Source organism: Emys orbicularis, chromosome 17 (assembly GCF_028017835.1).
Source record: "Emys orbicularis isolate rEmyOrb1 chromosome 17, rEmyOrb1.hap1, whole genome shotgun sequence".
Lineage (NCBI taxonomy): Eukaryota > Metazoa > Chordata > Testudines > Emydidae > Emys > Emys orbicularis.
In genome coordinates this window covers 2,658,388-2,686,135 of record NC_088699.1, presented here as the reverse complement: position 1 = coordinate 2,686,135, position 27,748 = coordinate 2,658,388, and the positions used below count along the sequence as shown (strand labels likewise).

General features: G+C 52.4%; 1 protein-coding gene across 1 annotated transcript in view; it reads left to right on the top strand.

Annotated features, from left to right (window-relative positions):
* Positions 1-6,405: 6,405 nt before the first annotated feature.
* Positions 6,406-27,748, top strand: part of MYO18A (myosin XVIIIA) — a 107,674-nt gene continuing 86,331 nt past the window's right edge. Inside the window, exon 1 of the mRNA XM_065418129.1 lies at positions 6,406-7,511. Coding sequence (XP_065274201.1) covers positions 6,498-7,511 — 1,014 coding nt within the window. The 5' untranslated portion in view covers positions 6,406-6,497. The remainder of the gene's footprint in view (positions 7,512-27,748) is intronic.

The window sequence follows — 27,748 nt, the reverse complement described above, 5'->3', positions numbered from 1 at the left end:
GTCACCACACTGTGTAGAATAGCTCCATCAGTGTGCTGGGGGCTGTGCAGGCAGGGCCTGCTCTGACTAGATGAGCTATAGATGGAGAGTGGGGTGGGAGTCACGTGGGGCAGTTCAGCATCTCATTAGCTCCCTGTGGCTCTGTGTGAGTGGAGGCCCAGAGCCCCTAGGGCAGAGCAGTGTCTTCACTTCTGCCTGGTTGGGAGCCTGAAAGTCCTCAAGTTTCACGCCCTATGCAAGGAAGGGCCCGCCTGGGCTGAGGTTGGGCCGAGACCCCCAAGTGCCTGGAGAGACTGTGCCTTCTGTCAGTATCCCTGTCTGTCTGTCCTGCCTGAGTTTTACTGTCGCTGTGCTGACCCTGGCTGCTTCCCCCATTGCGTTCCTGGCTGCTCAGCCCAAGCGTCTGCTCAGTCTAAGGAGGGGGAAGAATGCAGGGCAGGGTCAAGGGGTCAGGTCAGTTGTTGCAGAATTCAGGACTTGAAGCCAAGAAGGAAGGAGTTGGGGGGGTGGGGGACTTGCTAGGTTCCCCTTTTAGGGGCTGTGAGGAGAGAAAGTGGAGACTGTCCTACAGTGGAGTACAGACTTCCTGGGCTGTGGCTGGCTGTGGGAATGGAAGCAAAGCAGGCAAGTGACTGCTATGTGGTGTGTGTGTCAGGACGTAGAGAAAGCGCATGAGCTCTCCACTGTTGTGTTTCAGACAAGCTGCACGTGGGCCACAAGGCATTGGGGTGCTGGGTGAGAGGGACGTGGGTCGGAGTCAGGAACTGCTGGGTTCTGTTCCCAGCTCTGCCACTGACCTGCTGCCTGGGCAAATCACTTCCTTTTCCTGTGCCGCAGCTTCTTCTCTGCAAAGGAGGGGCAGGTAATGCTGCCCTGCCGCACAGGGACCACAGGGTATGTCTACACTGCAGATAGACACCCACGGCTGGCCTGTGCCGCTGACGGTCTGGGGCTAAGGGGCTGTTTAATTGCCATGTAGACATTCGGGTGGGACTGCAGCTGGAGCTCTGGGACTCTCCCACCTCGCTGGGTCCTAGAGCCTGGGCTCCAGCCTTAGCCTGAATGTCTACACCACAATTAAACAACCCCCTCGTCTGAATCCCTTTCCCTGATCCAGCTGGCATGGGCCAGCCGTGGGTGTCTAATGCAGTGTAGACATACCTGGTGAGGATTAGGTAGTTACGGAAGATGGAAAGTGATAGCACAGGAACATGGGAATTGCCACAGTGGGTCAGACTAGTGATCCACCTACCCCAGGGGCCAGTACCAGATGTCCTGAAAGCCCACAGTGGATAGTTCTGGAATAACTTGCCCCTGGGGCATTTCCTCTTGACCCCATTACTTAGTGGTGATTCATGCCCAGGAGCAGGAGGGTGTCTCACCTTTGTGACTGTGTCTCCTCTCTCACATAGAGGTGCTCAGGGTGAATTATGAGGCAGATTGAGGCTTTAGTGTGGGATGTTTCCAAATGTTGTGTTAAAGTTTATGAACATTGATAAATGAAAGGTGTCCATGGACCAGTGGAGAGACAAGGTAGGGGAGGGAATAGCTTCTGTTGGTGAGAGAGACAAGGGACCACCTCAAACGAGGAACCCTCTCGTGCTCCACACACTGGAAGAATGCAGACGTCAATGGACTAATGACATTGCCGTGTTCAGTACAGAGCCGGCCTGGCCCGCGTACAGCTTCGGAAGAGCAAAGGAAAGACACATGCTCTTCAGACTGTGCTGTGAACAATCTCAAGTGTCAGTTCCCCTTCCTTGGCCTGCGTGTTCCTGCCCAGGCTGAGTGCGCGGCCTGGGCAGGTGGCTTAGTCATGCTTCTCCGGATCACTGTGCCTTTGGCTGGGGTGTGTGAGGAGAACCGCTCCCTGGGGCTGAGTGAGAGCCCTTCCCAAAGCAGCCTGTGCCAGTGACAGGAGATTCCACCTTGCTATTGTAAATGCAGTGCCTGGCTGGGGCCTTGCTGACGTTTGGGGGCGCTGCCGCTTCCATTTTTCATTCTTTTCTTTGCCAGAGGCTTTGCCCCCATGGGCTGTGTGCTCGGGGCCACGTTGTGTAATCAGTGGCCCCTTGCTTGGACTCCTGTACTCTCTGCCCATCTTACCCTTGGGGTGAGCTGCCCCCTGGTATGCCTGAGCCAGGTGCAATGTGCCAGTGCTGCACAAGCCTGGCCCGGGGACAGGAGGTGCCTGAGGAGATGAGGAAGGAGGGTGGTCTTGTGAGTCCCCTTGGAACTGCTGGGTGCTTTGCTCTGACATGGGGCCTGGTTCAGTCTGGAGCAAGCAGACGCGTCTCCCCTACGGTCTAGCCCCTTGGTGTGTAATCCACACTCATTCTGCAGCTTTGCTGACTGGCCAATCACCCTGCTGCTTACGTCACTGCGGTACGTGCCCTGTGTGCACAGCTGAGAGCCGGGCTGGCAGCTCCAGGGCTGCACCTAGTTATCATACAATAGAGCAAATTGCAGCCGCTCTCATCATCAGAGCAGAGGTGCGGCTGGCGTAGGTGACGGGTTCCAGCGTGCCCTGCTGGCTCTCTTGCCAGGAGGCAGAAGTAGGAGAGGGAGCAGTCATGTGTGGTACACATGTGCAGAGTTGCTGATGGGGTGTCAAATCCAGCACAGGGAATAAACCTTAAATTATCCCCCCGCTGCACAGACCTAGGGCGGGCGCTGCAGGAGGAGGCTGATGAAGGCTCCAATGTTGTGGCAGTTGGCAGGATGCTGGGGGCAGGTGAACACAGTGGTGAAGCCAAGCTGTGTTTTTTGGCCTTGTAACCCTCTCAACATGTGACAAGAGTTCTCGTGGGTCTTTGCCATGCTGCATGTGCTGTGGACGGGTGTCCCGGGCTCCTTGTGTCTGTCTGTATGGGCGTGTGCCCATGTGGCTGGCCCGTACTGGGAGGAGACATGTTTCACCAGCTCCTTCCCTGGCAGCACTTGGCGGCAGAGCCTGGGGGCCGGAGCTTACCATCGACAAGCTGCTTCTCTTTCTCTTGCCTTGTCCTGGCTTTGGCAGCTGGGCTCCAGATTCCCCTCACCCATGAGCTCTGTACTCACTAGGCCGAAGGGGCTATTAAAGGGTGAGGGGTCAAAGGAAAAGCACTTTGTACCTGGATAGTTGGTCCTTGAGGCAGGGACCGCAGCAGGGAGCATGCCATTGCTGTGCCTAAATAAGAGCCTCACAGGCTGGAATTGCTCTTGGGCTTGTCTGCATTTGAAAGGTAATTCGGATTAAGGGAGGGTGTTAATTTAAAATGCAATAGATATTGCTGAGTATCTCCAAGTGTGGACAAGCCCTTACTCTGTTGCTGGTTTCAGGAGTCAGAGGAAAGGTGCTCAGTACTTAGAATCATAGAATATCAGGGTTGGAAGAGACCTCAGGAGGTCATCTAGTTCCACCCCCTGCTCAAAGCTTAAATAATTAATACTTAAATAAAAGGAAGGCAGTGTTGGTCTAGTGGTGGAGTGAGATTCGGGACTTCTGGCTTCCATTCTAGCTTTGCCATTTCGGGCAACTCCCATCTCTGCTCTGTGCCTCAGTGTCCCCATCTGTGAAATGGGTCTAACAGTTCCTGCCCACAGGAAGGCAGTGCAGATTAATGGTAGCAGCTAGTAGGAGGCATGGAAGGCACTCTGGAGGGACAAAATGCTGCTGCTGGTGCTCTCCAGTGTTGACCCAGCATTGATTGACATCCCTGGGCCTCCTGATGTCTCTTTTCTGTTTGGCAAGCGCTGGGTTTTGGCTTTGTGTGTTAGCTGTGCCTTGAAATGGGTCTGAAATCATCCTGCTCTTTGTCCTGCCTCGTGCGTGCGCTCTCCTTGGTGTCCGTGGAGCCAGGAGTCACCTTATAACTGTTGTACAGCCAGAAGGGGGAGCTCAGGAACCCAGCACAATGGGGCGCGGGCGTGTGTGCGTGTGTGTGTGTGTGTTCGCACTCGCTACATAAATTGCTTCTGTTTCTCAGAGCACATGAACTGACAGCTCTGAAAGCAGATATTTACAATCTGGAGTACTCTCCCATCAGATACATGGTGTTAAGGGTAATTGCTTTAACTGGGTGACTTCCTGCTACATTTACATATAGTTGTTGGTCTGTATCTCTCCATTTTTTTCCATACAGCTGTTTGGTTTTGTCTTGTTTTTGTAAACAAATCACACAGTGGAGCTTGGAGTGTAATTGGCCAGAATCTGTGTGTGCAATAATGAAGAGGAAAGAATTGTCTTGAGAGAGCCATATCTCTTACCTGACAGCGAAGGGTGTGATCACAGGGTATGGTTTTGTGACGCCACAGAGCGTGCACCTCTGGTGTTGTCTGGACTTCCTTTTGGCTCTGGGCACGTATAATAAATAGCTCAGACCTGTTGGCCCACTGATTTTGGATGTATGCTATTATCAGGGTGCTGACTGGGGTATTGGCTAAAACCCCCATAAAGGGGGAGGAGAAATATCCCTCCCTATATGAGTAATGCAGCAATTCTTGCAATTCCTCTTTGTCTGTGGCAGCCCTGGAGAAGGCAGTTGGAGCAGTAGCCCTGGCAGGGGCTTTTGCTTCTAGCTGGGACTGATTGGCTGAGGAGTGAGCCAGGCTGTTCATGTGTCTGTAACGTCTTTGCAGCAGGCTGGGTACCTCCCCCAAAGTCAGAGAGATGCAGCCGAATGAAAGAGCGACTGTTCCTAGAGGTCGCCTGGCAGTATCACGGGTTCTGTGTTGCAGAGACTAATTTTAGACACTTATCACTGTCTCAGAGGGATGTGAGTTTCCAGGATCCTGTTTATTATAATAATAATAATAATAAAAAAATAAAAATGACTAGTAAGGGCTATGTTTTCTGTGTTCCCTGCAGGAAGCTTTCCTTCCCCCAGGCAGGGACCGCTAGCTGCTGCTGTTAGCCCAGGTCCCCTTTCTTCTGGGTCACTGACGGGGAGGGGCCTCAGCGCTCAGGGGTTTTGTGACAGAGGGAAAGAGGCACTGCTGCTTTTTGAAAGGCCCAGGACAGAAGCCTAGGGCAGGGCTTTCCCCTGTCCTAACAAGGCCTCTGTTTATTTTAACAAGGGGCTTTTTGAGTGAGAGAGCAAGAGACTCTTACAGCTACAGCAAAGCAAGAATGGGCTGTATGCAGTCTTGTATCAGGGAGGGAATCTCTGTGCGGGCTTAAACCCTGCAAGTAAAATCAGACCTCTGAAAAGCAATTCCTTTTACTTGGCGAGACCTGCATTCCCCTGCAGCTGCTGGCCTGCCCTGCCTAAGGCACAGCAGGGGATGGATGCATGAGAAATTCTCCTTTAGAGGTTAGTGGTGCTCTCCATTGTGGGGGAGCAGGGGAGGAAGTTCAGGTCTTGACAGGTAGAGGGATGGGGGCAGAAGAAGGGGATTTTGTTTCAAGACGTGCCCATGTGACCTGAGCTGATTTGGGATCTGGAATTGTCTTTGGAAGAAGCTTTTCCATCCGCCTCTGACATCCACCTTATTTTGCCTGTGATGCGCCATGCTGGGGTCTCCCAGTACTGTTCCCTTTGAGCTAGAGGGGAGAGCAGAAAAACTTGTACGCTCAAAGGAGCCCTCTGTTAACCCTGTCCTGATGTTTTCTCTCTCTCTGGCAGAGGGTCATTTGCTGTGTTCAGGCATCCACTGCAGGACACCTGCATCCTCTCCTTACTGGGAAGAGTTTTCAGGGCTGTTGAAAGCTGCTTGATTGACAGCCATAGAGATGAGTTTTTCTGCCTCCCCCACCTGTGCTCCTCAGCCCTGCCTGTGCAGCGGGGCGGGGAGGCAAGGGGTGGTGTGTGGGGATGCTGTTACATCCAGTTGTTGTTTGGGTGAGAGGGGAGTTTGGTCCCAGTGGCTCATTTGTTCCTTGGCGTCTCGGTTGGGGTTGTTAATCGGGGCCTGAGTCCAATGGAGATGCAGCTGCTCGCTGCCTCCCAGGGTCAGGCCATAGAGAGTGAATGATGTATCTTGTGACATGGGCCCTTGTCCACTTGCAGCTGTCTGTGAGCCACCCCCTCACTTAGCATAGCCCATGGAGCGCTTATGGTAGCTTGCTTAACGCCAGGCTGAGCTGGGAACCAGCCTCCTAGGATTGAGATGTTTGGAATCCCATCCCTAGACCTTCGGCTTTCCCCGATGCGGCTATCTCAAACGCAACAGGAAAAGGTGGGCTGCCCTGTGCCCTCGCCCCATGTGTGCAGCTCCTGTTGCCATCAGAGAAGCTGCGGGCTCGATAGCCTGGTATGTGCCCTGGCGGGGAGTGGGCAGTGCGAGCCAGAGAGCAGCAGAGTCTGGGTTTAGGGGGCTGGGCCATAGGCCCAATTGGGAGGTGCCAGTTGTGTGAGCTCCTCTGGCTAACAAGATGCTTTGTTTTTGTTCTTTGCCTGTGCAGCAGCAGACCCAGCAGAAAGGCAGCAGGATCCAGAGCTGTAGAGCGGCTGCCGCTAACTCTCAGCGGCCTCCTGCCCTTTGGAGCGCGGGTGCCTCCCGCGAGCCCTTCCAACATGTTTAACTTGAAGAAAAAGGACAAAGACAAAGATGGGTCGAGGAAGGACAAGAAGGAAAAGAAGGAGAAAAAGGAGCGGATGTCGGCAGCCGAGCTCAAGAGCCTGGAGGAGATGAGCCTGCGCAGGGGCTTCTTCAACCTCAGCCGCACCTCCAAGAGAGAGTCCAAGTCCCGGCTGGAGATCTCCAACCCCATTCCCATCAAGGTGGCCAGTGGCTCAGACCTGCACCTCACTGACATTGACTCAGACAGCAACCGGGGCAGCGTGATCCTGGACTCGGGCCATCTCAGCACAGCCAGCTCCAGCGATGACCTCAAGGTGGACGACACCAACTTCAAAGGGTCGGTCCTGCAGCGGGCGGCCAAGTTCGGCTCCCTGGCCAAGCAGAACTCCCAAATGATTGTCAAGAGGTTCTCCTTCTCCCAGAAGAGCCGGGACGAGAGTGCCTCGGAGACCTCCACACCCTCCGAGCACTCTGCAGCCCCTTCCCCGCAGGTGGAGGTGCGCATGTTGGAGACTCAGCTCAGCAAGCAGGGAGCACCCATGGGCCACCTGAGGGCCCCCTCATCATCGGCGCTGCGAGCCAGGGTGCCCGAGGTGGTCAGCAAGAGGTTTCCTGCTGAGCTGAGGCTGCCCATGGTGGTGCCGCCCCAGCCCCCCGTGCCCCGGGAGCTGGAGCTGCAGCGGCGTAACACCGGTGACTTTGGGTTCTCTCTGCGTCGCACGACCATGCTGGACCGGGCCCCTGACGGGCAGGTGTACAGGCGGGTGGTACACTTTGCGGAGCCAGGTGCTGGCACCAAGGACCTGGCACTGGGGTTGGTGCCGGGGGACCGGCTGGTGGAAATCAACGGCCGGAACGTGGAGAACAAATCTCGAGACGAGATAGTGGAGATGATCCGGCAGTCAGGGGAGACTGTGCGGCTGAAAGTGCAGCCCATCCTGGAGCTGAGCGAGCTGAGCCGCTGCTGGCTGAGGAGCAGCGAGGGGCTGCGCCGAGCGGCCTTCGATGTGAGTAGCCCGTTGCTAAAATGCGTCCGTCTCTTTGGTTTGTTCAGTGCTAACCAGCCCTGGGGGTAGCCAGCTCTGCTCCCCTGGCAGCTCTGAGGTTGGGGGATAGCACACATGGGCACTGGTTTGGTGTGGCTTGTGTGTGACTAGGGAGGGGGCAGTGCCCAAAGCTCTTCCCATCTGAAAGGAATAGGGAGTGAGGAGCAGGGGATTCTGGGAGATGGTATTAGCGTGTGGCCCCCGACGTGGCTCTGGTGTGGCAATTTAAAGTAATAGCAGCTTAAAAGGTTTCGCCTGGTGTTGCTGGAGATTTTTGGGGAGGGGATGTGTGTGTTTGGACCAGTCACTGCCTCCCTTCACAGGTTTGGGGGGTGCCCCTTGAAAAGAGAACTGGGAGCAGCTATTGGTGGGAGAGAGCCTTCTGGACCTGGCGTGTCTGCTAGAACCTCGTGCAGGCATTTCTTTTTATCGTATTGAAGAGAGCTTCTGTGGTCAGCTGTGCGTTATACAGACTTTGGTGCCCTGGACTCCTGGCAAGTCATCACAGCAGCCTGCAGTGTCTGCCTGGGCTCCCTGGGATAGATCCCTGTATAGACACCTGTTCTTGGTGCACCTTATGCCTGCATTATAAATGTAACATCCTGGACTGCTCCTGGGGCCGGATTCAGGCCTGTGAAGTGAACCAGCTACTTAGCTGTATGTGCATTGTGGGGAAAGAGAACCACAGAGTTCGTACCCAATTTCTCTGTGGTGAAACATGTAGTCCCTTAGCTCATATACACTGATGTGCTTGTCACTGCTCCATATGCAGAGAGTCAGGGGAGGGGAACTGGAGAATGTGGTCAGAGGTTCCCTCAGTTAAAGACTGTTCTTCATTCCCATAGCCCAGTAGGACCCAGACTTCGATCCATTGCAGTAACTGAGATCTGGGTCTCTTGACCTATTTGAACTCTCTTCTTCCCCCTGGGGAGTTATGACATGTTGGAGTTGGGGCCTTGGAAATACCTTGCCTGTGGTGTGAAGGACTGTGAGGATATAAGGTGCTGGTCAGATGGGAGCAGAGCCGCCCTGGCTTCAGCTGTTAGCTCTTGCTCCCTGCCAGGGCCCTAGCCAGGTTTCACTCATTGTGTGGGCAGAGATGTGTCATATTGAACATTGCGCCTCAGGTGGTTTGCGACCAGCTGACACGACTTTCAGCAGGACAGTCCTTGTCTACACTGAGTGCTAAGCCATGTTTGACATTGCCAGGGCAGGTGTAAACCGAAATGAGATTTTCTAGTGTAAACATGCCCTTAAGAAAATGTTGTCCTTCTAGCACAACCATGCAAAATTCCTCTTGCACGCTCACTTTTTCATGGGCAAGTAAAATATCCCTAGTTTTTTCACTAGAATCATGGTCGTGAAATGGGGGCCAATAGATTTTTTTTGTTTGTTCTGGAGAACGGTACATTTTCCTGGTAGCTCTGCACGGCTCCAGTAGCACTTTGTGTTGCAGGAAGCGGTCTTGGAAAGCCCAGCTCTGTAATGCCTATGAATCCCTTGAACAAGGGAGTGGATTGTTGTACATATCAGATAACTAAATGTGTTGCTGCTGTTTAAAAGAAAGTGAAAAGATTGCTCACTTGCTGTTCTGGTGGTTCAGGTAATCCAGATGCTAAATACTGACAAGTATCAGAGGGGTAGCCGTGTTCTGTTAGTCTTAAAGGTGCCACAGGACCCTCTGTTGCTAAATACTGACAGGCTCTCATGTAAATACTGTCTAAAAAGTTAACCATTTAAACGATTAAAAATCTGTCGTTTAAGCAGTTAATCAATTAAGCGGCTGGGGCCGATCCCGCCGGCCGACCCGGGGTTAACAGTTAAGGTGGGTTAACCGGTAAGACTACTGCTTACCAGTTAACCTTTTACATCCCTAATAAAGAGGAGCAAAAGCTTATGGCATGGTTGATGGAACCTATTGTTTGGTTGATAGAAAATGCCACCATGCAAAGGGTTAATTTTGCCACAACATTCTGTGCTGCTTCCAAAGTGGCTGTGCTCTGTGGCTGGTTCACTAATTCCTGCTGATGGTGACCCGGGAGAGCAGAGAGCCTCCTGGGTAATTAGCCTGGAAAACAGGATAAGCTATTTAAAGGGACATGATCTAGTGGTTTAAGTCCAACATGTAGCTTTGGTAAAAATAAATAAATTAAATCAAATCCTGGCATTTTCCAGTTTGCAGTGTAATGAAAACAGGGTTCTTGGTTTGGATTTAACTCTTCCCCCTGCCAGTTTGTTGGCATTGTGGGCCTGGGCTGTGGCACGAGAACCTGTGTGTGAAACTGACTTGAACAAAAGCAAAGCTGACTAGTTTATTTTTATTGTTCCCAGGGAGAGACATGTATAAAGAAAACAAACAGCATCCCTGGTGGGAAGCTAAATGAGGGTTGGGTTCAACAACCCAGGAAGGTGCTAGCAGTGTGGGGCAGGGCTGGTTTTGCTCAGCAGAATCCCTTTCCAGGGTCTGGCTTTGCTCTGCCCAGATGAGCAGTGGAGTGGAGTGGAATGAGGCCAGTGGGACAGGGAGGTTCTGAGGAGTGTCCAGAAGCCGGGTTGGAGGAGATACACAGCAAACCGAAGCGTGTCTGCTGCTGCAGCGTTTGGCAGGTGCCGAGGTTTTGGAGTGTCAGGCGCCTGGCTCAGAGTCTGTGTTCTGCAGCTGTGAGCCATATGTGTGTGTGGTGGCTCCATGTCTAGATGCGTCTCCTGTAGTTTCAGTGGGGAATGTTTCTGCATATAGCAGTCCGATCCTAGAGGGAAATAAGCTTTGCTGCTCACCGCCAGAGGCATCCCCATAGTACCGCCGTGCAAAAAGGGTGCTTTCCCGTAGCCACGTTGAGCCGCGCTGTGGATATGGAGGTGTCTCCCAAGGGGGGATTATTGAAGTAGTGCCGTGTGGATACCACGGGGTGGGACAAGTGTGGTTTATAAATCGCAGTGCGTCGTTTGTGAAGTGCCAAGTGCACTGTGGTGCTGTGTAGACAGTAATGTAACAGCTCGGTGGCCCGTATCCTGCTTGCTAGTACAGTGGCCATCCAGCTACACTCTACATTGGCTTGTTGACTAACTGAGCCTCTCGTTCTGACAGGGTCATTTTAAGTTTGGACAAAGCCCCCCAAAATGCGAGGCCCCTGAAGAGTTAAGCCTACCTCTGACACGGAGAGATGCACTTGCATTTTACCTCCAGCTGCCTGGACAAGAATACCCTTTACGTCTAAAAGAATCAAAGATTGGCCTTGTTTCAGGCTTCTGCCAAAGGGATGCGTATTGTGAAGCATGCAGTCAGCAGTGTAGGATCAGCTGCTAGACGACCTGCCAGATGTTTATGGTGCAGAAACGAGTAGGAAGTCCTAAGGAAATGTGCAGCATAATGGAAACCGACAAAATCTAAGAAGTCTCTTTCAGTGGAGAGTGCGTTCAAGGAAGCTCTCCAAGTAAAAGCCAAACGGCTCTGTTTGCCTGGTACCGAGTTAGAGTGGGGAGGAAAGGCAGCCGGTCTCTGGGCCATGCATGCGCTTCTCAGCACCTTCAGTGCAGAATGACAGCTTATGGGCATCCCTGGCGGAGACCCAGGTGTCACCTGGCGGGAAGGCTCCAGGGTTGCACTTGCTGTCATTTGTGCTTGTCTATATCCATACTGATCAGGAGGAATTACGCTGGTGCAGATGCTTTTATTGGGTTAAAACTGGTTGTGGTGAGTTAGCTTGCAACCATTATAAGCCAGGTTTAAATCAGAATGTCCACACACAAAATTGCACCAATTTAGCTAAATCTGTTCAGAATCACTCCTTAGTTCAGTGAGAACAGGCGTCAGCAGTGTAACCTGGGCCTTGTAAGAGATGGCAGCAGGAAAGCTCTGGGAGCATGTACTGTGTACACTCTTGTAGCGCCTGTTGCTTTGATTGGGTAGGCCCTACAGTAAGCATCGCTTTTTGGTACTTAGCTCTGGAATAATTAACAACCAACTAACCCCCCCCTCCATTCCCCCCTTTTTAAAAAATGGAGATATTCCTTCCCACAAGCGATAAACTAACTGCAGGCAGCCCTTCTCACGGAGTCAGCACAGTGGGACATTCGTGCAAGTATCAGCTGGCTGGGCCAGGCACGGTCTGTGCAACTACTTGGCAGATATTTGTGTTCTGAATTAGAACTTGCCCCCACCCCCCAGCTTGGTTTCGTCTGCTTCATCCTACAGCAGAGCCTTAGATAACATTTGTGACCAGAGAGCCTGCTGCAGTGGACACGAATGAAATGCCATCCCTTCGCTGCAGGATCAAGTAGGCAGAGAAGAAGAGATGGGAAGGAGCAAGGCCCTGGTTTAACACACACAGCTTTACTTAGCAGATGGATCCAGCCAGACCCTCTGGCATTCAGGTGGATGGATTTATGCTTTGTCTGAGAGCTTTAACAGTGTACTTCATGGCTGACATACAAGCAAAGAGATTCTGAGTTAAGGCAGCACCTCCACCTGGGGCCTAGGAGGCATTGCAGAAATTGGTGCATGAAGCTACAGCCTATGTGGGCTGCCCCAATGGGCCAATTTAGGGAGTGAGGGTCAGCACAAGGGCTAACTACTACTCGGATCCTACTTCAGGCCTCAGAGCAGGGCTAACTAGGCCCTGTGGAGCGTAGGCGTTGTGCTGGCCCTGTGCACAGAGGGGTGAATTCCACCCCGAGTGACTATGGAGGTTGGACCTCATTGCTTGTGTTTGCTGGTTGTGCTGTAGCGCACTTTGTGATGCAGTTGTGTTGTTTGGCAGGTATTTGCTGAATGTGATGCTTGCAGAAGCCTCCTGGTCAGCCTGCGGAGACCAGCCCAGGCACTCAGACTGATTTTGCTAGAGTTATGCTGAATTGGAAAATAAAGAGAGACTCAGGTACTGTCAGAGCAGCTGGAGCTGCAGTTGTTGAGAAGCCAGTAGCATGTACCCCCACGTGCCGGCAGTTCCCCTGACTGCTGGTGAAGGCTCCATGCTTTGAGTCTAGCTTCCTTTCCCTCCTCTCCCGTGGCACCTGTATATTTAGGCTGCAGGAAAGTTCTGATGGTTGCGGACATCTTTCCCCTGCCCCCCAGCTGTCTCTCTCGGTATGTTGACCTCTTCTCAAAATCATAAGAAAGCTGATTGGAATCTTTCAGATCATTGTAGCCAGAGGTGCATGTTTGATTATGAAAGAGGCAACGTCAGGGTGGGTGGTGATGCTGATGTAGCGTGTGTCTTGGGGAGCAGGTTGCTGCGCTGTGGATAGCTGCCTTCTGTGCTGATGACACTTTGCTGGCGATGTCCTCAGAGGGGGGTTTGTAGGGTAGATGAGCAGATTTGACCTACTCATTGCTGGCAGGAGCAATCCCTGCTCTTCCGTATGCTGCTGTGCCTTGTCTGTGTCGTGGAGCATTCTGAATCTGAATGCACAACGCCTGCTGCAGGGGGAAAGTGGCTGGTCTGTGGCAGCCACGAGATCTCCGAGATTTCCACGGGAGCATAGAGTCTGTCGAGCGCCTCCAGCAGCTCTGTAAGTGGCCAGTGCATTAGGGCTTTGTGTCTGACGGTTTGGGTTCTAGTCATTCTCCAGAGCCAGCCCTGAATCACAGCTATTACCTTTCTGTGTCGCAATGTCTCCATCTCCTCTTTGGAGAGGTTGGGGGTGGGAAGCGAGCCCCTGTCAAGCGCTTGCTGTCTCTGTTACACCTTTCTTCCCACTTCCTTTTGCTCCAAGTCATGGCCCGAGCCTGCTAAAGATGTGTAGAGATTTGTGGTTGCTGAGAGAAATTGCCCAGCGCTAGAGCTGAGCTCACATGGCACGAGCATCTTGATGTAGCTTTCCAATAAAAAGTTAAAAAGCAGATGCTGAAAATGTAAGTTCAGAATGTAACATACAGTGAAACCTAAGGTTTGATGAGACCCTTTGCATCTGCTTGCCGTGTGATTGCCTTTCCCACGGGCATCCTTGTTTAAGGTAGGCTGGAGACCAGGAGGTCCGCTGCCGAGTTATCTCTCCCTGTCTGTAAGTGCCTAGCTGAGGGTAGTTCCCTGCAGTGTTGTGTGTTCCCACCTTGGCAATGGCTTTAAGCAGTTTGGTCTGGTTTATGCTGCCCACCCAAACCCTGTTTGCAGCCTGTTGAACTGGAACTGAGCTAAAACCAGGTGCAAATGTCAAGCTTTCAAATGAAGTTAAAAGTCCAGTGTGGAAAGGCCCATAAAGAACCCTCTTGATTTGGCAGGCCTGAAATTTGAATGACTTTTTTCCTTATGTATTTGCAAAGCTGAAACAGTTCTTTCCAATTCTTCAAACCATGTGTTTCCCTTCTGCATTTATCTTTACAATCAAGTAATGCCGGCACCCCTTGCTCACCAGCGTGGCTACAGTGTAACACAGCAGCGAGAACACAGCATCACCATCCAACTTCCCGGAGGGCTGGCGAAAGAGAAGAGAACAAGCCAGTGTTGTCTCCAAGTGATGTGGGAGGAATGGGGTAGAACTGAGCAGAAGGACACAAGACTGTTTCACAGTGTCAGTCTTCGCAGCTAAGGACCGTCTCTTGACTTTGACTGAACAGAGAACTGAGATGTGTCCTTGGGGAACCTGCCCTGTGTGGGAAAGAAAACTGTTAGTCCATGACCCTGGCCATCTCTGTGTGGTATTGACTCCATGACAGCAGGAGGAGGATCTCATGTGTGAACTGTAGTGTAGTGTAGTGGTTAGTGGGCCGAGTGTAGCTAGTTGAAAGACTGGGGTATATTGTGTATGGAGACCTTTTAATCCTCAGCTGTTGTCAATACTTAGCTCGTTACAGCACTTCACATCCCTAGATCACACAGTGCTTTCCAGAGGAAGCTGTGGTGTTATCCTGATGTACAGACAGGGAAACTGAGGCACAGACTTGCCCAAGGTCGCAGAACGAGTCAGCACCAAAGCTGGGAACAGATCTCAGGAGTCCTGGTGCTACTGGCTTGTGCTGCCTCTTTGACATACCTGCATCTCATGTGCTTTCCTTTGGCCCTCGAGCTGCCAGAGATCTAGCTGGCTGGTTGGATCATGTATGTGGCGCACTGCTCTGCTGATTGGGCAGTGACCCTCGAGGGATAACAGCCCATTGTTGGCATCGCTAGTCTCTGAAGTATGTCCTGTTCCTGTCTTGGGAAACCCTTTCCCCGTGACCAGTGCCAAGAAAGGGTGAAATAACTTGGAGGCGTCACCAAATTCCTGGGCTGCTGGTTTGCTGTCAGGATGTTTGTTCCTAGGCAGTGCGGTTACACTGTTAACGTTTCAGCTGCCGCTAGCCCAGCGCATGGCTGGTGTGCCTTGGGGTCAGAAATGACTTCCGCCTCCAGCCAGTGAAGGGAGGGAGAGACCCAGCCAGAGGTTTAGTCCAGTGTTAATAAGAACGTAGGTTTAGACAGCGCTTTGAATATCACAGGACCCCAAAGCCCCTTGCTGCTATAAATGGCAGGGCAGAGCTGCAGTCAGGTGAAGTGCATACTGAACATCCAGCCAGTTGAATGTAACCCTGAACCCAGGGAAGCCACCCAAAGCTGTAGAGGAACCAGGAGAGAGCAGGTGCACGGATCAGAAGTCTCTTGCAACATTGGTAACTCTGAACAAAACATTATGGTTGGTCTTTCAAAAGTTAACTACTGAACATTGACTTAATACAGCTTTGAAACTTTACATAAGAATGGCCCTACTGGGTCAGACCAAAGGCCCATCTAGCCCAGTATCCTGTCTTCCGACAGTGGCCAGTGCCAGGTGCCCCAGAGAGAATAAACAGAACAGGTAATCATCAAGTGATTCATCCTGTTGCTCATTCCCAGCTTCTGGCAAACAGAGGCTAGGGATACCATCCCTGCCCATCCTGGCTAATAGCCATTGATGGACCTATCCTCCATGAACTTATCTAGTTCTTTTTTGAACCTTCTTATAGTCTTGGCCTTTACAACATCCTCTGGCAAGAAGTTCCACAGGTTGACTGTGCTTTGTGTTAAGAAATACTTCCTTTTGTTTGTTTTAAACCTGCTGCCTATTAATTTCATTTGGTGACCCCTAGTTCTCGTGTTATGAGGAGTAAATAACACTTCCTTATTTGCTTTCTCCATACCAGTCATGATTTCATAGACCTCTATCATATCTCTCCTTAGTCATCTCTTTTCCAGGCTGAAAAGTCCCAGTCTTATTAATCTCTCCTCCTATGGCAGCCGTTCCATACCCCTAATAATTTTTATTGCCCTTTTCTGAACCTTTTCCAATTCCAATATATCTTTTTTGAGATGGGGCAACCACATCTGTATTTAGTATTCAAGATGTGGGCGTACATGGATTTATATAGTGGCAATATGATATTTTCTGTCTTATTATCTATCCCTTTCTTAAGGATTCCCAACATTTTGTTCACTTTTTTGACTGCCGCTGCACATTGAGTGGATGTTTTCAGAGAACTATCCACAATGACTCCAAGATCTCTTTCTTGAGTGGTAACAGCTAAATTAGATCCCATCATTTTATATGTATAATTGGGATGATGTTTTCCAATGTGCATTACTTTGCATTTATCAACATTGAATTTCATCTGCCATTTTGTTGCCCAGTCACCCAGTTTTGTGAGATCCTTTTGTAGCTCTTTGCAGTCTGCCTGGGACTTAGCTATCTTGAGTAGTTTCGTATCATCTGCAAATTTTGTCACCTCAGTGTTTACCCCTTTTCCCAGATCATTTATGAATATGTTGAATAGGACTGGTCCCAGTACAGACCCCTGGGGGACACCACTATTTACTTCTCTCCATTCCAATCCATGTGAGGATCTTCCCTCTTATCCCATGACAGTTTACTTTGCTTAAGAGCCTTTGGTGAGGGACCTTGTCAAAGGCTTTCTGAAAGTCTAAGTAGACTATATCCACTGGATTCCCCTTGTCCACATGCTTGTTGACCCCCTCAAAGAATTCTAGTAGATTGGTGAGGCATGATTTCCCTTTACAAAAACCATGTTGGCTCTTCCCCAACAAATTATGTTAATGTATGTGTCTGACAATTTTGTTCTTGACTATAGTTTCAAACAGTTTGCCCGGTACTGACGTCAGGCTTACTGGCCTGTAATTGTTGGGATCACCTCTGGAGCCCTTTTTAAAAATTGGCATCACATTAGTTATCCTCCAGTCATGTGGTACAGAAGCTGATTTAAATGATAGGTTACAAACTACAGTTAGTAGTTCTGCAATTTCACATTTGAGTTCCTTCAGAACTCTTGGGTGAATACATCTGGTCCTGGTGACTTATTACTGTTTAGTTTATCAATTTGTTCCAAAACCTCCTCTAATGACACCTCGATCTGGGACAGTTCCTCAGATTTGTCACCTAAAAAGAATGGCTCAGGTTTGGGAATCTCCCTCACATCCTGATCCGCAAAGGCTGATGCAAAGAATTCATTTAGTTTCTCTGCTGTGGCCTTATCATCCTTGAGTGCTCCTTTAGCACCTCGATTGTCCAGTGGCCCCACTGGTTGTTTAGCTGGCTTCTAATGTACTTAAAAATGTTTTTTGCTATTACTTTTTAGTCTTTAGCTAGCTGTTCTTCAAATTCTTTTTTGGCCTTCCTAATTATATTTGTACACTTCATTTGTCAGAGTTTATGCTCCTTTCTATTTTCCTTTACTATGCAGAAGGAAAATGCTGCTTTTAACCATCATAATTTAAATGAAACAAGCACAGAAAGTTTCTTTCCTTGTCAAATTTTTTTGTAAACTTTCCCTTTATTTATGTTTAGCACAGTACTGTACTATATTTGCTTTAATTTTTGTCTCTGCTGCTGCCTGATTGCATACTTGTGGTTCCAGATTAGATGCATGGTTGACTGGTCAGTTCTTAACTCTGGTGTTTTCATAACTCTTTGTTGCTGTTTCTATTGAGAGTGAAGGCAGCTTAGGTCTGAGGTTTTCATTCCCTTTGTAGTTCGGAATGTGTGTCCGCCTCCGGAGAGGGCGGAAGCCCTTGTTTTGTGCAGGTTCGTTGATGAATAGTCACTAGAATACAGTGTCACAGCTGCTGTTTTTAACTGGCTTTGTTGGCTGGGTCTGAGCAGACCTGTAATGGGCTGGGATCTCTTCCTGCCCGCCTGAGAGAGGAGAGCTCGGAATCCATGGCTGGTGCCCCGAATAAACCCTTGGAATGGATCTCGTGGGTTCTTCGGCTGAGGAAGCCGAGACGGCAAAGGTGACCGCTCACTCTGGGAGAGCTCCATGGATGTCCTTTGGGCAGCGAAGGTCTCTCGGCACCTATTTGCTTGGACACCCAATTGCACCCAGTCGTCAGGAGCGTGGAGTGTCTCACCAGAGAACTCCTGGAGCAGGGGCCCGGCTCTGCACTCTTAAGGGGCTGGAAGGCATGTCCAAGAAATTCTCGACCTCTAAATGGGAGAGCCAATGCCACGTGGAAACTGGGGAGCAACGGGAGAGTATCTGGGGTTAGGGTTAGGGTGCTTTGCCCGGAGCACTGGAGAGAACTAGTGGTGTAAGGAGCCCTGGCTGTGGCAGGGGAGCATGCTGCGGGTTTGATACTCTGGGCCTGGAAGTGGGAGGAGAGAGGTGGAGTTTCAGAGCTCCTTGCCGCATCCGGCTGTGCCCTAGCTTCCATGGCAATCACAAGTGTGTGAAAGTGCTTTGGGGGACTCCATTCCCAATTCCTGCTTCTTGTGCTGGGGGGGTGGTAGCCCTGTCAGTACCAGGATAGAGAGAGACAGAGGGGTGAGGGAATCTCTCTCATTGGACCTGCTTCTGCTGGTGTACGAGCTCTTCTGCAGGGCTGGGAAATGTACCCAGAGTGTCACTACTTATGCTAAACGATTTGTACCTTGTATTTAGCTGAGATGCTCCGAGCACATTTCCCAGCCCTGCAGAAGAGCTCTGTGTGTAGCTTGAAAGCTTGTCTCTCTCACCAGCAGAAGCTGGTACAATGAAAGATATTACCTCTTCTCCCCCCCCTGCTTCTTGTAATGGGGACAGCAGAGGCAGGGGTTTGCCCTGGAAGAGGGGATTACGTCCTCCTCATCACCCCACCAGCTCAGAATGTTTCCCCAGATGGAGTGATGGATTCCCCGCTCTCCTCCACGCCCCGCAGTGAGATGGGCATCGGGGTTCAGCTCTGAACTGTGCTCGGCTGTTCAGGACTGCCTGCAGGGTCTCCCAGGAATAGATAGGCTGCCAAAGCAAACAGACTGTCATAGAGTCATAGACTTCAAGGTCAGAAGGGACCATCATGATTGTCTAGTCTGACCTCCTGCCCAACGCAGGCCACAGAATGTATCAAACCTCTAACCTATGTCCGAGCTATTGAAGTCCTCAAATCGTGGCAAAGACTTCAAGGTGCAGAGAATCCTCCAGCAAGTGACCCGTGCCTCACGCTGCAGAGGAAGGCAAACCCCCCTCACTCCCCCCAGGGTCTCTGCCAATCTGCCCTGGAGGAAAATTCCTTCCCGACCCCAAATATGGCGATCAGCTAAACCCTGAGCATGTGGGCAAGAGTCACCAGCCAGGCACCCAGGAAAGAATTCTCTGTAGTAACTCAGATCCCACCCTATCTAACACTGCATCACAGGCCATTGGGCATATTTACTGCTAATAGTCAAAGATCAATTAATTGCCAAAATTAGGCTATCCCATCATACCATCCCCTCCATAAATGTATCAAGCTTAGTCTTGAAGCCAGATATGTCTTTTGCCCCCACTGCTCCCCTTGGAAGGCTGTTCCAGAACTTCACGCCTCTGATGGTTAGAAACCTTTGTCTAATTTCAAATCTAAATTTCCTTCGCTCTGTGGGCTCTTCTGAGTGCACGCAGTAACAGAATGTCGTCAGCACTCAGAGCATTGTCCCATCCTTCGGGAGACAGCTTGTTAGCAGCAGGGTTATTTGTTGATGCCGCTTTCCCTGTGACACACACAGTCTGCACATGAAAGCTCAGGACAGCTGAAAGATGCCATGCGTGAGACAGGGAGTGGGTTCCCTAACGGTGGAAATATCAACATGCAGTGAGCTCCGGGGGCTGCTGAACACTTCTGCAGAGCAAACCTGACGCTAATGAGCAGCCGTCAGAATTACGGCCTACTTAGTTACCAAAGCATGCACCCCGATCCATTCACTATGCTCACAAGGCACAGAGACCCTCATGCAAGGGTTAGCGGTATGGTTACCCATAGACTAGCTCAATAGGAGAGGCAGGATGGTCCAGGGTTAGGGTGCTGGCCTGGGACTTGGGAGTCCTGGGTTCAGTCCCCTCCTCCCTAGGTTACCTTGGGCAAGTCTGTCCCTTCCTCTCTGTGCCTCAGTTCCCCAGGTGGGGTTAATAGCACTCCCTTACTCAGGGCGTGCTGGAAGGATAGATATGCTCACATGCTGTGGCGACAGGGGCTATGTAAGAAGAGAGAGGATATGTACAAGCCTGTGCTAATTGTTGGCTTTCCATAGCTAGGGTACAGAATAGCTGAGTTTAATGACAAAAAAGGAAGAGGGGGGAGCTGAGAGCTTCACTGTCTGCCTGCTGTGCTCTGCTCCACGTGAGCAGTGTCCCACGCCCTCACTCTCCCTCCTGCTCATCCTGCCCGCTTGCACAGGAGGGTGGAAGTAGATGGGGGGGGTTCCATGTGGGACTTGCCATGCCTGGATGTAGCCTTGCCATGCAGAACTGCTTTTGAGGGGAGTTGCTGTAAAGAGCGCCTTTAAACCTGGGTACTCAGGAGTTTCTGGCATCATGGGCCTAAAGAAGATGTTGCAGCTCTCCCCCTGTAGACAGCGCTGTGACTGTTATAATCCTCTGCAAGCCAAAGTCATTGGGAGCACAGAGCAGGTGACTCCCAAAGCAGTACTGGCTCACGGGTTCCTGCCTGGGGCACGAGGGCTGTGCCTGCACTCAGTGTGTGGGCAGCTATGACACCTTGCAGGAATGACGCGATCGGGGTGGGGGGCTGGATTACCTTCTCGCACTCGGGGCCTGCTCCAGTAAAGCTGGTGCCTTTGCTGCTTGTGAGAAAGACACTGTGCTGGGGCGAGGATTTCGCCTCCGGAGTGGCTCTTGTGAAATCAGGGTGAAGTTGAGCGTGTTCAGCCCTGGTCACGAAATGGCTGTTTGCAGTGAAACGCTGCTGCCTTGTTGCAGTCCCTCCTGGGGCAGGGGCGGCTCTGTGACGCTCTCCGGGGAGAAACCCCAGAGCACCGCTCATGTCTGACTGCTCGGCCGGAGCCGTTCAAGGTGCAGACCTGCTGCAGAGAGGCCCGTGCTCTCCCCAAGGCCCCGCAAAGCTGCAAGGAATGTTTCTGTTCTTAATTTAAATAAAAATGATCCATTTTTTGGAAACAGGAAATGATCTACATATTTTGGCCATTGCTTTAGAAACCTCCCCGTTTTGCAGTGGGGAAGCATGCCTCTGTGTGGAGCGAGATGCCATGGGCCTCTCAGGCCTCTCATTTACAATGCTGGTTAAGTTGCGGTGCCTGGCATTCGTGGCAGCAGCTGGTCAGTTGTGGGGTGGCCGAGAGGTGAGCTGCGTAGGGTCTCTGTAAGCGTTGATCCTGGGCACTCTCTGAGCACACATGGCTGTGTGGCCAGCCTCACCTGGAGCCCACTTCCTTTTGGTAGGAAGGCTTGTGTTTCTTCTGGGAAGTGACAGCAGGGCAGGAGCAACGTTGGAAGAGAGAATATTTTACAGACCCGAACAATTGTTCCCTCAGATGCTTGTGGTTTGCCTCCACTGCTCCCCTTGGAAGGCTGCTCCAGAGCTTCACGCCTCTGATGGTTAGAAACCTTCGTCCAATTTCAAGTCTAAACTTCCTGATGGCCAGTTTATATCCATTTGTTCTTGTGTCCACGTTGGTATCGAGCTTAAATAATTCCTCTCCCTCCCTGGTATTTATCCCTCTGATATATTTATAGAGAGCAATCATATCCCCCCTCAGCCTTCTTTTGGTTAGGCTAAACAAGCCAAGCTCTTTGAGTCTCCTTTCATAAGACAGGTTTTCCATTCCTTGGATCATCCTCGTAGCCCTTCTCTGTACCTGTTCCAGTTTGAATTCATCCTTCTTAAACATGGGAGACCAGAACTGCACACAGTATTCCAGATGAGGTCTCACCAGTGCCTTGTATAACGGTACTAACACCTCCTTATCTCTACTGGAAATACCTCGCCTGATGCTTTTTTCACGGCCATATCACATTGGCAGCTCATAGTCATCCTGTGATCAACCAATACTCCGAGGTCCTTCTCCTCCTCTGTTACTTCCAACTGATGAGTCCCCAGCTTATAACAAAAATTCTTGTTATTAATCCCTAAATGCATGACCTTGCACTTTTCACTATTAAATTTCATCCTATTACTATTACTCCAGTTTACAAGGTCATCCAGATCTTCCTGTATGATATCCTGGTCCTTCTCTGTATTGGCAACACCTCCCAGTTCAGTCTCTGGGGCCCATTCATTCGCTGCCTTTTCAGTGGAGGCTTCCAGCAGGGAGGCTAGTTAGTGCCGAGACTGGTATCTTGTGATGTTTCTCTTGGGAACCGGACTGAGAACCCACACGTTGAACAGCCACCATGGGGAACAACTTCCCGTCGCTGCTGACCTGTGACTAGAGGGGCCCAGCTGCACTGTCCCCTTGTCCTCCATCCCGTCTGTGTCATGTGGATGGTGCAGTGAGTGATTGGCAGGTCTAGGGCTGCTTTCTAGATTTGTCTCAAACCCTTTGTGCTAGGTTGATTTGTCAGCCTGACTTCCGAGGCAGCCGTGTTTACAGTGCTAACGAGAGCAGCTGAAATCAGAGTGACTGGCGGCAGAGCAGGGCATATGTCTGCGTCGCTGGGAGGAATGTGCAGCGCCGTTGCTGGAGATGCCCTTTTGGGTGCTGTAATGCAATGCACCAGGGCCCCTGAGCAGAGAGCCCCTCACGCCCAAAGTTCACCCCTGGCCTCTTCTGCCAGGCTGGCTCTGCTCCAAGTTTGTATTTGTTTATTTACCATTTAAATTCTTCTGGTAAGTAGCAGGTATGCACAGTTCTCTTCTGGCAGGGGCAGAAATATCCCAGAGACGCCCCAGAGCACTACAGCACTTCAGAGAGACCACAAATATTCAGTGTTTGCGCCAGCAGAGCCCTGAGTGCCCCCACACATCGCTATCTCTGGAGTCATCTCTCGCTGCACCAGCAGATGTGCACATGGTGCTTGTGCTCTGCTCAGAGGTCAGATCAGCCGTCTCCCACTCCAGAGGAAGATTTCTGGGAGTCCCTCTCTTCCTACCTTCTTGGGGTGCACTGCTGAGATTTCCTGTCTCTGCACTGTGAAACGTATCCCTGTAGAGTCTGGCTGTGCATAGCTGGCCAAAGGTGCCAAGTTGTGGCTCAGGTACTCTCTCCTTGAGAGCCCACTGACTTCCCTGTCTTCCTGGTGCCAAGCGCTGCCCACGGGGACCACCTCTCAGCATTAGGCAGGGAATGTCTGGTCTGATGTGGCTTGTTGAACGCACAACCCCAGAGCCGAGGCAGTTAGGAGCTAAAGGAAGGGCTGGGGGAAGGGGGCTTTCTCTGATTACAGTGCTTGCTGCAGACCCCACTTGTAGCCCTTGGCTTGGCCTGTGTTGCTCTATTGAAATAGAGGGTGCAGGAGACGCAGGAAATACTCTGGATTTTTCCCTGGCTCCAATTAGCCTGGAGACACTTTTGGGGTTTTTTCGTATTTCTCCAAGGAAAGTTTGTAATTTCTCTCCCTGTTCAGCCACCATTCGAGCTGCCTGGATCCCACGTTGCTGGGTGTAGGGCAGGGGAACCTTGCTGGAGATGGCAGCGAAGGAAGGGGCAGGTGGTGGAGTGGCTGCTCTGGTATGTTTTAGGAGCAGCAGGTGAGGAGTGATGGGAGGAGGGGCCTCGTCCTGGTGATAACTGAGCAGGACTGAAAGTGGGTCTCCAGAGGAGAGGGGAAAGCCCTGCTCTGTCCCTCCAGGGCAGGATTGTCCCTCCCTGCCTAGCTGGAAGTGTCCCAAGCCATGGGGTAAGTCACGGCCTCCCTTAGGCAAATGGTTCTCATAGCTTCTGAGAGGGTCTGCGATGGGCTGTGGATCCCCCCGCCCCATGAAAGGGAGCAGGCTGGTGGGATGGAGTGGTCCATGCCATTCAGGGCTCTGTGGCAATGATATCCTATAGGCCAGTGACTCATTCCCAATGTGATTGGGCCAGTTCCCTAGCCTGCTTCTGGCTGTCCCTGCAGCGCCAGCTGCCTCCCAGTAAGCTCTGTGTGCTCCAGCTCCCTAGTGGAACAGAGCCACTCCAAAGCCCCAGTTCCCTGCCTAGACCGTGGCTCCTGTGTGCTCCTACGTCCCACCCAGGAGTGAATAGACTTGTGATAGGCCTTGGGCGTTGGTGGGGCTGAGGTCAGGGCTGCAGCCCACTGGGCTGGGGGCTTTGGGGCGAGGGGTGGCAGGGTGGTGCTGAGGAAGGGTGGGGAGCTGTCTCCAGCTGCTGGGCTAGGGTGGTCTCTGCTGCAGTTGCTCCGAAAGGCTCTGAGGAGGAATGAGAGGAATCTGCTGGTGGAGCAGAAATCCTGGTTGTGAGCAGCCAGGGGCCCAAGGGAGAGGCTGATCTGCTGAGAGTGGCATTCCGGAGCACAGAACTGGGGGGGGGGGGCGGGGGGATCCAGTCTCTTTGCAGCCCTCTGCTTGTTCCCAGCGTGCCCCGACGCCCGGCCGGGTCAGAGCCATTCTCTGCTTCCTGGCAACCCTCTGCGTGGGCAGGCTGGGCTGTCGGCCTTCTGAGCCCTGGCGGAGAGGAGAGGTGCCAAAGGATTGAGTGGTGTGTGTGCTGGGCTCCTGTACAGTGCCTGGGAGGAGGTAACAGCCTCCCTGTCCCGCTGCAGCTCTCTTCGCGTCACAGCCGGGAACGTGGCTGCCCTGTCCCGCTTGGTTTCTCTCTTCCCCAGACTGTCCCCCTGCTCTGCTGCGCTCCGGCACTCTTACCATTGTACCTGTCTTCTTCCCAGCTGCCCTCCAGCTAAACCTTGCAGGCGTCCCTTAGTCCCTGCCAGCCCCCTCTGCTGCTCCAGCGTCCCCACAGCAGTGAGGGTTGCTCCTACCCTTGCGGCACTCCATCTGTGTGGGATTCGTTCCCCCGCGTCCCCACTCTGTCGGGGCAGCGGGAGGTGCTGTGGCAGCACGGCAGAGTCAGGAACCAATGTGTGGTGCCTCGTGTTGAGGAGAGAGTGATTCCGCTGCCCTGGCGTTTGCAGCTTCTGCTGCAGCATCTGCAGCCCGCTGACTTGCTCTTGGGAATGAATTGCCTTGTCTTTGTAGCAAGGACACTGGATGTGGAGCTCCATCTGCCTGACGCCCGCCCCGGCATGGAAGCGTGTCTCTGCCGTGCCTGCGGGGGAGGCGATTGATCCGGCCAGCGCTTCGCTGGCCCTGCGCTGTGCTGTGTCCCTAGTGGGTCGAAGCCCGTGTCGGGGTGCAGCTGAATCTGTCATGCAGGGCCAGGCACAGTTAGCTGCACCAAGGTAGCAGGGGCCCCAGGGCTGCCCCTGTTTACAAAGAATGGAGGGAATTGCCCTAAGGGAGTGTGGCACAAGGGTGAGTCCAAATGCTACAGGCTGAGACCCACGTCACCCCTGACCGCACCGTGCCAGCTGCCTTCTGCCATCCCCGCCCCGGAGTGTGAAGGAACAGAACGCTTTAATGGGGAGAGAGGACGCTTTGTGTGGGATTGCTGTGGATTTGGCCCTGTGCAGGGCCCCGAGACCCGAGTGAGGGGGATGGATCCCGTGGGGGACTCCCTGGGGCTCTGGTTCTGCAGTGCAGAGTTCAGGTGGCAGCTTGATCCTGCTCCAATAGGTCAGTCCCATCTGATGAGGGACCCCCAGGGCCGCTTTCCCGGAGCCTCTTCCTGCCCTCGTCGGTGCTGTACGGCCCTGGAGACGCTGGGTGATCAGTGGAGGAATCCTTAAATTGCAGAGCAAACCTCCTCCCCAGCCCCTCCCCTGCACCTGGGAGTCAGCCCGGCTGCGTGGGAAGCCTTGGTGGAACATGGCAGGGGAAGGTAGTGTGCATCTGGAGTTGGGCCGGGGGTCCTGCTGTGGGGGCTAGAGAGCTGTTGTCAGCACCATTGGCCTCCAAGCTAATCCTCTGAAAAACAGCGTGTCCCAGCAGCTGTCATCCGGAAAACTTCCTGCTTTCTGTCAGCCTGGCCACGGGCCCGTTGAGCTGCCCAGAGCAGGCTGTGGTGTTGTGTGGCAGAGACCCCCCGGCAAGAGAACTCCCCCTCTTTGGGCTGGGCAGTCATTGTCTGAGAACTGTTCTGCTCGCTGCAGAGGGGGAGAACTGTCTCCCTGCAATAGCTGGTGGGATTCCCCAGTGACTGAGCAAGGGGAGGATAGCCCCACTTCCAGTCTCCCGTATTCCAGTGGGAGATCAGGGCTCATGGCCTGCAACCCCGGCAGAGTCACCAGTGTCATCCGTGCAGATGGGATTGGCACACCAGACTCTGCTCAGTCTCCCTGCCCCGGCTCCCATCGCCCTAGGCACCTCCTGGCTGCAGCCGCCCCCACATTCCTGAGCCGTGCATCACTTTCCAGCGTTCAGGCCTTGTGAGTCTGCTGCCCCACGCTCTGTGGGCTGTAGGATTTGGAGAGCCCTGCTCTGTGGCTGCTCAGTTCTGGTCTTTCTCCTCCCCTTGGCAGAGGGAGGTATAGCCACCGGCTGGGACATGGAAATGTTTATGTGCAAAAATTCCTGTGCATTGACCGTATCCTGGCTAGCCTAGGGCTCCCCAATGGACGCGAAATGGCCTTGATCTTTCTGCTAATAACTCATCTCAACATGTGTCCTCCCAGCCCTTTCCGCTCTGGGAAACTTCTCCTGCACTGTCCTAGATTTCCACCACCACCTGCCCATGTCGTGGTCACTCTCCCTCCAGCCAAGGAGGTGTGGACCTGGCTTATTCCAGGTCACTGCCTGGGGGTAGGTGTGAGAGATGCCTTCCTCGCGAAGGTCTGGGGGGCTAGGAGTAGGGAGCCCTAACAGCTCTGTGAGGCCTGCTGGGCTTCTGGCTGTGACCTTCCCCAGAGCTCAGGGGAGTTCAGATCTGGGGCTGGGTCATGTTTCTCTCTGCCTAGGCCAGAGCCCAGCCTTCACTGCCCTACCACCTGGCATGCTGGTCCCAGTGAAGAGGAAGAGGACATGGGAGGGAATGTTTGTAGCCAGGAGCCCCAGATTTGGGCATTGTCCCATTGCTTGGGGCCAGGCCCTGTTGCACACAGGTCGAGGAGGGCGCCTTTCTCACCAGCTTAGAACAAACTCTCCTGCTGAGCAGAGTACGGGCAAAGGAGGCCCTTTGGAAGGCTCTGGCAAATCCTAGTGTTAATATTGGTCAGCAAATGGCAGAGGGCTGGTTTCAGGGTATTCTCCTCCACAGTCGACTGTGGTTACCCGTAATTTGTCCCTTGGGGTTTCTGGTCAGCAGCCAACCAGCTGCAGAGAGAAATCCTGAGCCAGTCAGGAGAATATGAAATGTCCTGAACTCTTGGGCCACAAGCTGTGGGAATGTTATGGCCAGCGTCATTGGATGGTAAATGATCTAAAGACCTTGGCAAGGGAAGAGTTGTGGGGATGAACTGCAGCAGTCAAGCCGATCCCAGGGCCCTGTGCGCCAATGGCAGTCAGATGTCCTCTGAGCTGGGGCCACAAACCCTTTCTTCCTCCTTAAGGGAATTTGGTGTCACTCAGACGATGAATCTTTGCCAAAGACCCTCAGAAATGTACTAGGGTATTCTCCAGTCCTGGTGCTTCACACTGCCGCATGGACTGTGTCTCCACCCTTCACTGCTGTAGCAAAATGTCTCATTCTCTAAGGAGAGCAGCAGCCAAGGGTGGGGCAAAACAGGCCAGTGTCCTCATAGGGCTGATGAAATCTTGGAACTGCACAGCTCCGAACATTGGCCTTGTCTTCCCACAGTGCACTGAACTCCAGGACAAGACCCTGCACACAGCTTGAGCCTGGCTTGTTTCCTTCCATCGCAGCTCTGCTGGAGCTTGGTCCAGCGAGTACTTCCAGCCCAGTGACTGGCCAGACCTTCCCAGGGGATTTGGCTATGCTGAGAAAATGTCTGATGCAATAACTTCCTTGCAGGCTTGGATAGCTGGCTGGCATGCTTACGTGCATTGGTGTCCAGGCCTACCCAGGGGCAGCTG